General features: G+C 40.4%; 1 protein-coding gene across 4 annotated transcripts; it reads left to right on the plus strand.

Moving 5' to 3' along the window:
* Positions 1-247: 247 nt before the first annotated feature.
* Positions 248-12707, plus strand: p2ry13 (purinergic receptor P2Y13). Of its 4 annotated transcripts, XM_084418438.1 has the most exons (5): positions 4053-4144; positions 5676-5795; positions 7068-7176; positions 8246-8955; positions 12168-12707. In XM_084418438.1, exons 4-5 carry the CDS (start codon positions 8254-8256, stop codon positions 12501-12503), a joined length of 1038 nt encoding a protein of 345 aa, XP_084274564.1. In that variant the 5' UTR covers positions 4053-4144; positions 5676-5795; positions 7068-7176; positions 8246-8253; the 3' UTR covers positions 12504-12707. The 4 variants fall into 4 exon arrangements, with proteins under 4 accessions (XP_084274566.1, XP_084274565.1, XP_084274564.1 ...); XM_084418440.1 differs by lacking the exons at positions 4053-4144; positions 5676-5795 and adding an exon at positions 248-364; XM_084418439.1 differs by lacking the exons at positions 4053-4144; positions 5676-5795 and adding an exon at positions 269-364 and having other exon boundaries at positions 7063-7176.
* Positions 12708-13529: the final 822 nt, after the last annotated feature.

A 13529-nucleotide genomic window follows, 5' to 3' on the forward strand; every position in this document is an offset into this window, starting at 1 on the left:
GCACTTTGCAGCTTTCTTATTTTTCAAACCCAATATTGTGTTTAGGTATTGTAAAATGTCTGCTCTTAAAATGAAAAACAAAGGCTTGTTTCCTCCAAATTTACACTTATGAATATTAAATCTTAACACTCAGCTTCCTGCAAGTGTGTGTGTGTGTGTGTGTGTGTGTGTGTGTGACCGTGTCTGTCTTCCATCAGCTCGCTTTCTGATTGGATATTGTTTTGTTTCACGTGATAATCTCCAGAACGTGTGCGCGTTTGTCCTCGGGGTTCCCCTCACACATCAGGATTTCTGATCGTAAATATTAAACATGTTGAATATTTACGATTCGCGATCGGAGCGGCTCCGACGTTCTTCCGAGCAGGTTAGGACACTCTTAACACACCTCACACCAAGGGAAAATCTGATAAGATAATCTGTTGAACCATCAAGATAATCGGGACATAACTAGGATTGTCGGAAGGGGGGAAATAGGCCCAAAATCAGCCCGATTATCTTTTGGTGTGTACCCAGCATAAGTTTGTCAAATTTGGTGGACAATTCAAACCAATCCATTACAGAGGTGCACATGACAGACTTGATGACTGCCGAGTAGGACTGTATAGCTGCTGGCAAAAGAACGTGCAACTTCTGCTGAGCCTTTTTCACAACTGGATTCTTAAGAAACAGTTTAGACAATGCTTAATCTGGACTTGCAGTTGTTAATATTAGAGGAGGGAAGTGTTCTTGAGCGCAGAACAGAAGAAAAAAAAAAACTGCAAAATCAGCCACACATGCAGAACAAAAGCAGATATGAAGAGGTGTGACCTAACACAACTGCACGCATAAACACAAACACTTTCGCATTCACACGCACACAAACCTCTTCGTTTCTGCTTATTGCCATTGGTTTTACTTATATCTTTTAATAATTTTGGTTTCAATTTGGTTTATTGAAATAAATAATTTGTGAATACAATATGACTCTTAATTTGTTTGTGGCATTTTAGTTATATTTTTACACATTTATGTGGCACTACTGCAAAAACAGAAAACACCTCAAACAACAACAACAAAAAATTCTAACCTTTCACTAAAATACATATTTTAATGCATTTTTTAGAGGTTAGTGAGTTATGAGAGGAGCAGTTCAATATTTAAAATGGCTTTTAATCTAATATTATACACAACACACAGGAGAATAACCAGGGGTCCGTTCTTCGTACGTTGCTTAAAACATCCGAGATCAAACGAGACATCCAAGATGATATCATCGTGCTAATCATGATCTGGCTAATTAGGTTCTTTGATCACACCTGCCGGATATGATTAGTATCGCTGGATTGAGTTATCTGAGATAATTGCGCGTTCATGCGCTGGTTTAAAAGGGGATATGTATCGATAGTAGAAACATTGATAAGCAACGCTGCTATTGGCTGCTCAGCGTGGCCAAAGAGCGCGCTCAGTTTTTCTCCTCAGCAGAGCAAGAACTAATAGTCAAAGTTTATTCGGAATTTTAATGTTTAATCAAAACGCCAGGGAACACCTCAAAGTCTGCAAAAGCCAGGAGAGAGGGCTGGCAAAAAGTAGCAGACAATTTAAATCGTTAGAAGTGGCCATGTTAAATGTTTTTCTTGTCAGTCACCACACTAGAACATGGGAACAAATAAAAGTGAAGTACAAAAATATTCTACATAATGGGAATTTTTAATGGTTAAATCTTGAGTAATGATGAATTGCTTTGACTTGTGAAAGTGTAGTTCATTGTAATGACATTGTGTTTTCCTCTTTTGTGCAATTTTACATAATACACCAACACTTGTATCTGTTCCCAAGAAAGTGGTGGCTGAAATATGTGGACATTTTCTAACTTTCCAAAGGAAAGAAAGTATAAGACTTTGTAATGTCCATTTGTTTCCATTGCACTGGACAGTGAATAAATCCTCTCAGATAACTGTCATATGGAGGAACTAGCCTACCTGCAAGTGCATAAATAACTTTACTTCATTTATACTTGTATGCTTTATGGCTGCAATATAAGTTGCAGGATTCCACATCTACAGAAAGGCCTACAGAAGAGTCTGCACAGACAGAGGAGACATAGGCCTACAGGTGGCCAGTGTAGAGACAACGTCTCCTTTTTATTTGTTGCATGAGGCATGTGTCTAATATCTCTTGTTGCAGGCACTTGACCACTGGCTTTTCTTTACAAAGAACAATTGAAATAAAACTCAAGGAACTAAGGAACTTATACAGGAACTAAGCATATTTATCTTTTATTAAACATTTAAGGAAAAGTTTTTTTTTGTTTGTTTTTTGTTTTTTGGCAATGTTGTGTAATATGGCACATGCAACAATGTCCCAGGCCCTGTCAGGTGTGCAACCCTCAGACTTTTCAGACACTGACATCTTCCCTTTAGTTAGCCAAAGTTCATTTCATTGTGTGCCCTTGTCCTGGCTAGAGCTGCATTGTAACTGGTTTGGGTCAGGGAATGGGGTCATAAAACACCTGTCTGCAGGCAGGAACATGTCATAATCACCTATGAAAAAATGCAGTTCTGTTAGGATCAGCATAAGTGTATGTAATACAGTGAGCTTGATATTTAATTGTGGAACTTTTCTTACCACTTTCAAATAATGTGCATAAATGTGAATCTCTGAAAATGCTTAAGTCATGCACAGATCCTGGCCATTTTGCTTTCACATTTGTGATATGGAAGATTTTAGTCAACTGCCTTTTTTTTATTTGATATAATATTATTAATCTGGAATATTAAGAATCACAATAGTAACTGGGCTGCACATTTACATTGTGAATCCCCTTTCTGTTCACATAATCCCCTTCATTGAGGCCTTGATGGTCTGGTACCAATCATGTTAGTGAAGCCTGAGTGACATATACTATTACAGTATGGCATGGTCATGATTGCATGATCTTCATAAAAAATTATGATAGCCTAAAAAGAAAAACTGCTTTAAAAAAACTGCTTTACAACATTGGGTCTTAAGTGGCTTGGAAATGGCAGAAAAAACACTAAAACTGTTTTTTAAACCTAAAAGCGCCAGGTAAACTCCGAATGACACGACAGACAGCACTTTCCATCAAGTTCTCCATCAAGTTCTCCGCATCTCCAATAGTGTAAAGGAATTGAGCCACTCGCAAATAATCTTAGGGCAATGCAAACAGTTTGTGCTGTAGTTAAAGCCAGACTCCGACAAGTCGAAAATAAATGTGCGTTTCCAACAAATTATTAATGTAAACGACAATCTCACGAGTCACGAGAAAAATATATATCTCAGAAAGTACACTATCGCTGGACTTCCCGTATCAGCTCCACTTATGAAGCCGCAGTCTAATCCTGATAACATGAAATAAGCCTGCTCCCGAGCAGGCTTAAAGTCCCCGTGAACCGGAAGTTGCAAACGACTTTTCTCCAGTGCTGTGACGTATTTCCCAGTGAAAAGGAATATTGAACAGAGGGCAGGGTTTTACTCTAGCGCTCCTCCTCTCCATCTCTTGCTCATTACAGACTAACGGTTTGAGGGGAGTGGTTAAGCGTTTCCCAAACCAAGCCGTCAAACATACGTCATCAGGGAAGGTCCTCCAATGCAGAGGGGAGGGGCATTTTCAGATTTTGATTAAAGATTACAAAGCCAAAAAATTTTTTTGTGTGGATTGACTTGCATGGATGAATTGTTCACCACAAAACTAACAATTTAGGCAAACAAAGTAAATATGGTCAATTTTGAATTCATGTGGACTTTAAGCTTACGGACCTGTTGCTATGACAGCAAGTCCAGGATGAGCGTCGAAGAACCAAACAATCCAAGATCATGCCAAATCGCCAACAATCAAATCCAGCTAATTGAGTTAGCGATGTACGAAGAACGGGCCCCTGGAGAAAAACAAAACCACTTTACCATAAACATTAAAAAAACAACAACGAAAGACAAGTAACAGACAGAAACTGAGGGCTTAACTCATCAGCTCCTTTGTTTGTCCTCATGTATTTAATTAACGAGACACACCTGAACAGTAGACTTTAAATCAATCAAAAACCATAGAAACAAACAGGCAGAGAACAGAGGAGAACCGAATCAATCAACAACCTAGAAAGCTAACCTCGAAACACCTAGAAAGCTAACCTAGAAACACAGACAGAGGGTGCGTCCCAATTTGCATACTTTCAGTCCTAAATAGTATTCAAAAATAGAATTAGTACGTCCCAAATCATATAGTATGTTGAAATGAGTATTCAAAGATACCCGGATGCAGGGCCATTTCTAGGCATAGGCAAACTAGGCGGTCGCCTAGGGCGCAAACAGCTGGGGGGCGCCAGTAGGCGCGTTTCCATTTAAAGATTCGCGCAAAACTTTTGAGATTTTTTCTAAATATCGATAAAAAACTATTGCGAAATGACGCCGTTTCCATTAACCGATGTTTTGCGACTAAAACGTCATTTTTTCCTCTCGCGATAAGTCATTCCAAAAATCATGGCAACGGACGTTGGTAGGTTTATATATCACAGCCACCGCACTAGACATTATTATTATTAATGGAAGGAAACGTAGGCGTGTTATCCAAGCATTAATGGCAAGGAAAGACCTTTATACTGTGTCTGTGAGCGGCACATATGAGGTGTTTCAGGGTTTTTCTCACTCATTTCTGCTCCGAGGTTATTGTGGCATTTCTTTGAGGTTTAGGATCCAGTATTTCTGTCATTCTTTTGTCTTTTATGAATTCAATAAAGAATTTTGTCTCGTATTCTGTCCAAACACACTGTAAATGCGCAAAAACTGTTTCCATTGCAGTTTTGCGAAATATTTCTTTTTCGAATTGCGTGAAAAACCTCCTCATGCGAGCGTAAAAACTTTTTTGTGATAAATGGGAGTTTTTGCGAAATTGACGTGTTTCCATTGAGCGTATTTTCAATTCGCAATTTCAATATTTCGCAATTTGAAGGGTAATGGAAACGTGGCTCCACCCCACCAAGAGTTTTATTTTTGTTATATATCTGAACAGTCGTTGGTGTACGTTAGAAACTCACATTGATTTTTTTTAAACGAGGCGGCAAAGATGACACCGACACGGATATATATAGATGCCGTGACCTGAAAGTGTTTATTTATAGAATTTGCGGAAAAAGGTTAAGTGTCCGGAATACCGTGATGTCCGAAAATACAGCCTACTCTAAAACTAGAAAACTGTAAAAAAAAAAAAAAAAAAAAAAAAAAAAGCGTATTTTTGTCCCGCCAAAAGCCTTATTTGATCGGTGAGTGATGTAGTACTGTCCTCACTAAAGTCCTTGGTTACCAGTTACTTCCTTTGAACATGGATGTGCATGGTTGTTTTATTGAAAAGTGGTAACTGTGTATTATTGTATAGCTAATATGTAGCTGATAACGTAACATTGTTGTGTTATAGTCATTTAGTTTTTTTGCCTGTTTTTCTGGTGAAGTTTAATATTAATAATATTTAATTATGATGAATTTTACATACTTGTATTTGGACAAATTTTGCAATAATTATTAAATGGTTTCCTTGCAGCTATGTTTAGTTTTTTATTGATGGTACAAATCTTTGGTATGTTGTTGTTGTTGTTGTGTGTGGGGTGGGGGGGGGGGTTGGTAGAAATCTCGCCTAGGGTGCCAAAAGGGCTAGAAACGGCCCTGCCCGGATGGTCTACTTTTTCCAGAATCCAAAGTGCAGATCTGTGAACACTCTAATGTCCACAACCCATCACGCATTGGACAAGGATTCGATTGGAACTACACACGAGTGAAAAGTGCTAAAAAACTACAGACATGGAGGACGCGTGAGTCCGGCGGTTATGTAGAGAGGTTTAAATAAAGGGGTTTGAGTGATTAATTATCAGTATCTAACCTGGCGAAAAACATGTATTCAATGTTGTCCACATTATATTGCATCTGCAGCAGCATTGTGAACTTTTGTAAAGATACATTTAGACATTTAACTTTTAAATGCATCATTATATTCAAATTGCAAACACATGAGGAGAGTCTCCTGAAATACCCACGACTGGCAGATCAACGTGCAACTACTCTCCGAAACGGTTGGAAATGAAATTAGATTGAATGGAGGATTTTAACTGTGACAAGATGATTGACGGGGCAGTTTACGGTGACAGGACGCACGTGACAGAGCTGTCCGGTAAAGATGACGAAGTAGTATGTCCCAAAGCTTGCCTACTCTTTTGCTACACACTTAAAAGTATGTACTTTTTCTTCACAAAAAGAGTACATGCTTTCAGGGCGTAGTATAAGTAGGCGAATTGGGACGCAGCATATATAGACGTGAACAGAACAGGAAAAAAAACCCAGCAAAAACAAACTCAAAACATGACACCCCTATCAGTTATCATGAATGTTTATAACTTGCACGTTTTTTTAAGTCTTGTAGATTTCAACAAAGGCTACATATCCATATGACATGTTACCAACTTTATGTATAAATTAATATGGCGATAGGGTGGCGTGTTTCCTATGTGCACGTGACGACCGTGCATGAGGGCCAGCAACTTAACATGTGGAGGCATTTCCAGCATGGGCGTCATAACAAAGTTTCACCACACCATATGATGGGCAGCCAAACAGGAAGCTTGACAGGAAGAGTAACTTTCCCGTTAGACTAACTATGATGAGAAAAAAACAAAACATAGGCAGCCATGTGAAAAATGTGTGTGTGTTCATAACTGTGCATGTGTTTGTGTACATACTTAGCATGAGTTTAGGCACAGAAATGTCCCCAGCAGTGAGCTAAATCTGACATAAGCTTCCCATGGGTGACATCCGGGGATGTCCTCACTTGGGGAAACAAACAAACAAACAAACAAAAACAAATACGGCATATAATTTTAACAATATCCAATAATATATAAAAATATGCTTAACATGTCAAAAGTTTTTAGGGGTACAGTTAGAATGGGTATTAGTCTGTAGTACTTATAGTTATATAAAACTGTATATAAAATCAATAGAAGTATATGATATATCTACACTCTGTCAAAAAGTCTCTCTCTCTCTCTCTCTCTCTCTCTATGTGTGTGTGTGTGTGGCTAAAAGTGCAGACGCACTTCACTGTGGATACAGCTTGCGGAAGGCATTAAGACATTTATTAATTCCTCTTTGAGCTTTGCTTACAAGTCTCCAAAACTCTTCTCCAAAACAATTTTACTGGTAAGTGTTTGTTCTTGCATACATATATTTAACATTTTTGAGTGTGTCTGTTTACCCTATTCCCCTAAAATGAATTGTACTGCATCAAAATGATTGTCATTATAAGCATAATGATATACATTGGCTTTGTTATTTGTTATTTCTGTGTATTTCTGACTTATTCTGTATGCCATAGAAATGGGGTTTCAATAGAATTAAACATACACTCTCAGAAAAAAAGGTACAAAAGCTGTCACTGGGACAGTACCCTTCAAAAGGGTTCTAATATGTACCAATTAGGTACTAATATGTACACTTTTGGTACCAATATGTACCTTTGAGGGACTAATATGCACTCTTTAGGTACAAAGGTGTTCCTTTTGAAAAGGTACCGCCACAGTGACAGCTTTTGTACCTTTTTTTCTGAGAGTAGGAGATCCTTTGTAAAGTTCAGGGTAAATTGTTGGGTGTATTTTGCCGCGTTTCCATCGCAGGAACTTTTTCCCAGGAACTAGGGACTTTGGGGTAGTATTCGGTGTGTTTCCACCGCAGGAACCAGGGTCTAAATGAAGTTCCGGGTAAATATTTGCCCCTCCGAAGGTCCCTGCTTGCGCGATAGTACTTTTTAGAAAGTTCAGGAACTTTCAGGGGTGGGACTTGGGCGCTGAACATACTGATTGGTTGAGTTCATGCCGCATTTTGATTGGTTGACTCCACGCAGCATTTTATTTCAAGCACCATTTTTTTCAATTAAGCTTAAATTCTTAGGATGAAATCCAGCGGGATCTGTGAAGTAGCGCACACTCCTACGTCACCGAATTAATTTACCTAGTCTTCACGGTACTTTAGACCGCGGTGAAAATACAGTCAGCAACAGGTCTGGGTGGGGGAAAGTTCCTGGGACAAATTGTTCTGGGTAATTTCGGTAGAAACGCGGCTTTAGTGTGTCTCATCATAACTCTTGAATTCCCCCAGTGATCATGAATATTTACACCATTATATTGGTAAAGTTAGCCATTTATAGCAGTAAGTGGATATAACTTGACTTCTCCAATACTGCGTTCAGCTCTTTTGACGTTTTTCCCTCCAGGTATCAAGATGAACGTGAGTCAGGTGAACACTTCACTCAAGTGTGAGCGGGATACTAGAGTAACGTCCATACTCTTCCCTTGTCTGTACACTGCTCTTTTCCTGGCTGCTTTTGTGTTGAACATTCTGGCTGCCTGGATCTTCTTCCAAATCCGCAGCAGCTCAACATTCGTTGTGTACCTGAAGAACGTAGTCATGGCTGATCTATTGATGACCCTTACTGTGCCTGTAAAGGCATTGACCGATGCGGGGTTGGGTTCCTGGCACCTGCGGGCTTTTCATTGCCGGTACTCAGCTGTACTCTTCTATACCACCATGTACATCAGCATCCTCCTTCTCGGATTAATTAGCTTGGACAGATACCTAAAGATTGTGCATCCGTTCGGGAAATGTGCTTTTCAGAGGGTCGGGGTGGGTCGGATCATGTGTGCAGTTATCTGGGTGGTCATGTTGTTATTGGCTCTGCCCAATGTCATCCTGAGTAACCAAATGCCACCGATCACCGCTGGTGGAAGGCTGCGATGCACCAAGATGAAGGGGATGATGGGACTCATGTGGCATGAAGGTTTTAACTACTTCTGCCAGGTTGTTTTTTGGGGTACGTTGGCGCTCATGGTTGTCTGCTACACCTTCATCAGCAGGAAAGTGTTTGAATCGTACCGTGCATCACAAAGCAGCAGTGACACAGCCAGTAAACAGACCACATCTAAGGTAAAGTGCACTTTCTTCAACCTCCCTGAGAGTGCAGACACTGAAGTTCTGTGAAGATGCAGCTAGTAGACATTTGGATATTCAGGGCAGTGTTTCCCAATCCTGGTCCTGGAGGCACACCAACAGTGCACATTTTGGATGCCTACCATATCTGACCCCTCCATTTCAGTCTTGAACTCTCTAACAATGAGCTGATGAGTTGAATCAGGTGTGTTTGATTAGGAGGAGTTATAAAATGTGTACTGCCTGGTGTGCCTCCAGGATGAGGGATGGCCCAGAGTTGCCCAGCCTTGATCTAGTAGTTTGGGGGCGGGTTTATCTAAAGTGGATTTTACCGCAGTAATAGACCAGTTCCAATTGGTTTCTAAGAATGGTTGTACAGAATATACTTAACAATAGCCCAAAACATGCCACCCAAATTTCGGCCAGTCCAAAAATAAAAAGTAATGATTATCTCACAGACGTAATGCCTGCCACAGACCCTGCAATTTCAGCAATCCTATTAGATCATTACAAATCACACTGTACGACATGGATCTAATGGGGATGATGACGATGATGACACCTATTGAATCTTAAGTTAGTGAAGAAAAATTTAACATCATCTAGGGATGCACGATGATATCGGCACAACATCGGTATCGGCCAATAAAAGCTTTAAATGACCATCATCGGCATCGGCCGATATGATCATTTCTGCCGATGAGCCTTGCCAATAGGGTGGCGTGTTTCCTATGTGCACGTGACGACCGTGCATGAGGGCCAGCAACTTAACATGTGGAGGCATTTCCAGCATGGGCGTCAGTTTGGTTTGAGATGTGCTGAGGACAGAGATGCATTCGCAAGTGCATTTTCAGAAGTGCTGGGTACAATGACGCAGTAATTTTTTTTTCTCTTTCGTGCAGGTCATGTTTTGAAAGATGATGTCCTGTAGCTTACTAATGTAAACTCTCCAAGCTACTATGCTCTCCACAGAGCATAAAATAGTCATTTTATTTTATTTTTCGTGTTCGCATTTATGAGGAAAAACAGTGACAGTTCTCGGTTACGGACGTGGGCGCTCTGAAAGAAAGCGGCACTAAAAGAGACTGCTTTAAAACTTCCACAGAGACCTCAAACAGAAAGCACAAAGCCTTTCTAAGTAAATTTCGTTTTGTATTAATTGTATCTTAATTTTAATCAATGTTTCATCAACCAATTGCCTGGATTTAATAAATAATAAGTAAAGCAGATAATAGATAATACGACACCGAGGCGCCCGCGATTGAACTGGAGCTAGTCTCATAAATGAAACGAAACTCAGCATAGCATACTTGCCTCACAGACCTGAGAAATATATATATTATCTACAGAACGCTTGAAATCATATTTTTAAACAGAACCATTCAAAACGAAAGAAAACTATATCCGAAATGTGCATTTCTCTCTGGCGCGTTCACTACTGCGAAGATCGCGAGTCATCGTCAACTTCATCTTTGCAGCCGACACAAAACACTTGTTCATTAATAAACAATTCAAATGTCTCCTTGCTATATTTGACATATTCATAATCATTACTTTTGCGGTTCATTGTGACAGCTTTTAGTTGCTTTATTGGCAGCGCCACCCTTACATGTTACATGAACGGGTCGCCACTGCATCAGCACCGAAAACAGGGGAGCATTTGGTAGACCTGTTCAAGTAGAAGATGTAAAAAATTTATTTGAAAATTTATTTTTATTTATTTTACTCCTAAGGACTGAAGTTTGAAGTCTGAACTTAAAAAAAAAAAATGTGGCACTGACATATCATTTATTCTCCAAGTGAAATAATTTGCCTATTTTTCAGGGGTGAATGTCTGTCTACATTGATGTCTACAACATTATGGTAGAATCAAATGTTGTTTTGTTTGTCTTGTGTATTGCCTTATCTACAACACATGAGTGTAATACGGTAAAGGTAGTACAGGAGACTTGGATTTCTCTTCAGTAAAATTAAAGTGTTAATATATCAGGGGAAAAAAATGTATATATATCGGTATCGGCATCGGACAAAATTAGTTTGAAAATATCGGCATATCGAATATCGGCCAAAATGCAATATCGTGCATCCCTAACATCATCAGCAAGCACTAGTGACAAACAAATGAATCAAAATGAATCGTACTTTTCCAATTGTGTGCTGAAAAAAAGAGGAGGAATTAAAAGAGGAGGAATTGAAAGAGGAGAATATGGATGTGGTCGTTGCTAGGGAAAAGAGGCCAGCTTGGCATGCCAATTTTGTAAATAGAGCTTGAGGTAAGAAGTTTTATGTTTTAGCATCATGTTCAAAATAAACAAAAATCGGCACACTGCCACTTCTGCTCCCAAGAATTTATTAAAAGATAGCATCATGTCTCATTGATCAATACACCATTTCATATTGCAATTGTATTGGCTAGTCAGTAGATGTAGGTCGTAGCAGCAAACACTGTGAGATGATCATGCTACATTTTTGACATTGTCAGAAAATTATCGGAGGCTATCTTTGGTCGCAAGACCATCTTTGAAGCTCTCTCACTTTACAACATAGGACCACCGTTTAGGAGGCATGACCACAGAAATCAACACGATTGGTCATCTTTCGTCTCGTCATCTTTCATCGTATAATGTGTAGTACTAGGCAACTCAGAAAACACTTGCTACCAGATCCTTCAAAGAAAATTCTGAGGTTTTTTTTCCCCTAACCTGGAAAACTTGGAGAATCCATGCACTGATAATGTATTACGTCAAAAACACTCTGTATCATCCCTGGTTCTGATTAAAGCTTGACATACCGAGAAAGTAGTTTCCAGTTTTGTGTGCAATATGCATGGGACCATCAATAACGGATTGTGGGCTGTCTATGGCCTTGGTGTCTTATCTTGGTAAGGTATAGGTGTGCTGTTACTTTGCTAAGTGATGTACACATGATTTTCACCTGTTGGATCATAGGACAGGTGAAAAAATCCAATAGACGCATTGAAGGAGGGACCCGAGCCAGAGAGACCAGAATGTCATTAGCTGGGTTTCAATCCAAATGGGTTTTAATCAAGCTTCAGTGTAGTTAGCAGTGTTTTATAAATAGTTTGTACTAACTGCTTTTTTCCCCAAAAGGAAGCTCACTGTAGTTGAATTGCATTGAACTCTTTATTTAGTACAGTATATATTATGTACAGCATGCTAACCAGCACTAAACTCTCCTCTCCTCCACAGGTGTATGTGGTAGTGGGTGTTTTCTTTGTATGCTTTGCACCCTTCCACCTGGCCCGAATCCCTTACACCCTCAGTCAGACCCGGAATACTTCTGCCCAGTGCTGGACCCAAAACCAGCTGTATTTTGCCAAAGAGATCACACTCTGGATATCATCTACTAACGTGTGCCTGGACCCTCTCATCTATGTTTTTCTGTGTCGAGTCTTCCGCAAGAAGCTCACTGCCACACTGAGCCGCCGTCCGCTCCCACATGGGTCTCTGACAGAGACCTCCACCAGAATGGAGATGCCAATCAGAGGCCATTGTGACACAAATACGGATTTAGGTCGTCATTAACATACTTCATCCTGTGGCTGTTATGAAGTTCAAGGGTCCATGAAAATACACTGCAAAATAATTTTCTTAATCAGTATTTTTGTCCAGAACAAATATCTAAAAGTGTCTATAAACTTGTTTTAAAGATGTAGATATTTTCATTGGAATAGTTTTTTGCAGTGTATGAGGGAGCAGAAATAACTAAATAAAAAAGACTCCCTTATCTTACCAGTACCACCTTGTCTTTCTTGCAATAAAACTGTTAAAAAAAAAAAAGAAAATTTGGTTCCCTTTCAGTCGCTCACGTTCGACGTAGTTGATGTGTCGACTGATTGGGATCACGCTTAGGGAGCCTGTCATCTACGAGTATTGATAAAACGAGCCAATGCACATTGGCGTGCGAGATTTGCGCACAGATTGTCTTTCGCTTCGGAGCCAATCGGTCTTCATGTCGGTGTCTCTGAAGAGTGTTGTTATATTACAACGAGCGAGTGTGTCGGTGCTTCTTCAGGAAGTCTCTACCAGTGCTGGTGGTTCTACAGCACGAGTGCAGCGGTGGTTGCGAGATTTCTGAGCTCTCAACTGCTGTTTTAACAGCATCACATTTCTGTTTGTGTTTTTGGTTTGTGTTGGCCGGTTGAGGGAAAAGAGTGAGTGCTTCACTGGTACAGGTTGGCACCATCCCTGTCTGTGTTCCGCAATCATTCCCCTGTGTGCTCCAGCACTGGTGAGAGTTTTTCATTTCCTGAAAGAGCATTTGTTTCTTTTTCAAGATGTCATTCCACCCGTGCGTTTCTGGATGCGGTCGATCCCTGTCCCCCTCTGATTGCTCGTCGCCGAGGGTGTCCTCCTGCCGCCGCTCCCGCTCCCGCTGGGCCACCGCAGCAGCCTTCACCCAGGCCTGTGTCAGACGCTGCCAAGCCAGGTGGCAAGTGTAAGACCAAGCGTCCCTGACACAGGCCACCCAGGGATGGGGAGACGAGCTCTTCAGATGGTTACCGTTCCGCCGCTGGCTCCCCGGAGTCCAGCGGTACCCGAATTGTCAAG

The sequence above is a fragment of the Rutilus rutilus genome, assembly GCF_951802725.1.
Source record: "Rutilus rutilus genome assembly, chromosome: 9".
NCBI classification, from domain to species: Eukaryota; Metazoa; Chordata; class Actinopteri; order Cypriniformes; family Leuciscidae; genus Rutilus; species Rutilus rutilus.

Bases quoted from the DNA above. Each gene is read 5' to 3' on its own strand.
- p2ry13 (XM_084418440.1), top strand. From the start codon at position 8,254: ATGAACGTGAGTCAGGTGAACACTTCACTCAAGTGTGAGCGGGATACT. The intron at 8,956-12,167 runs GTAAAGTGCACT...TCTCCTCCACAG, and splicing joins GTAAACAGACCACATCTAAG to GTGTATGTGGTAGTGGGTGT.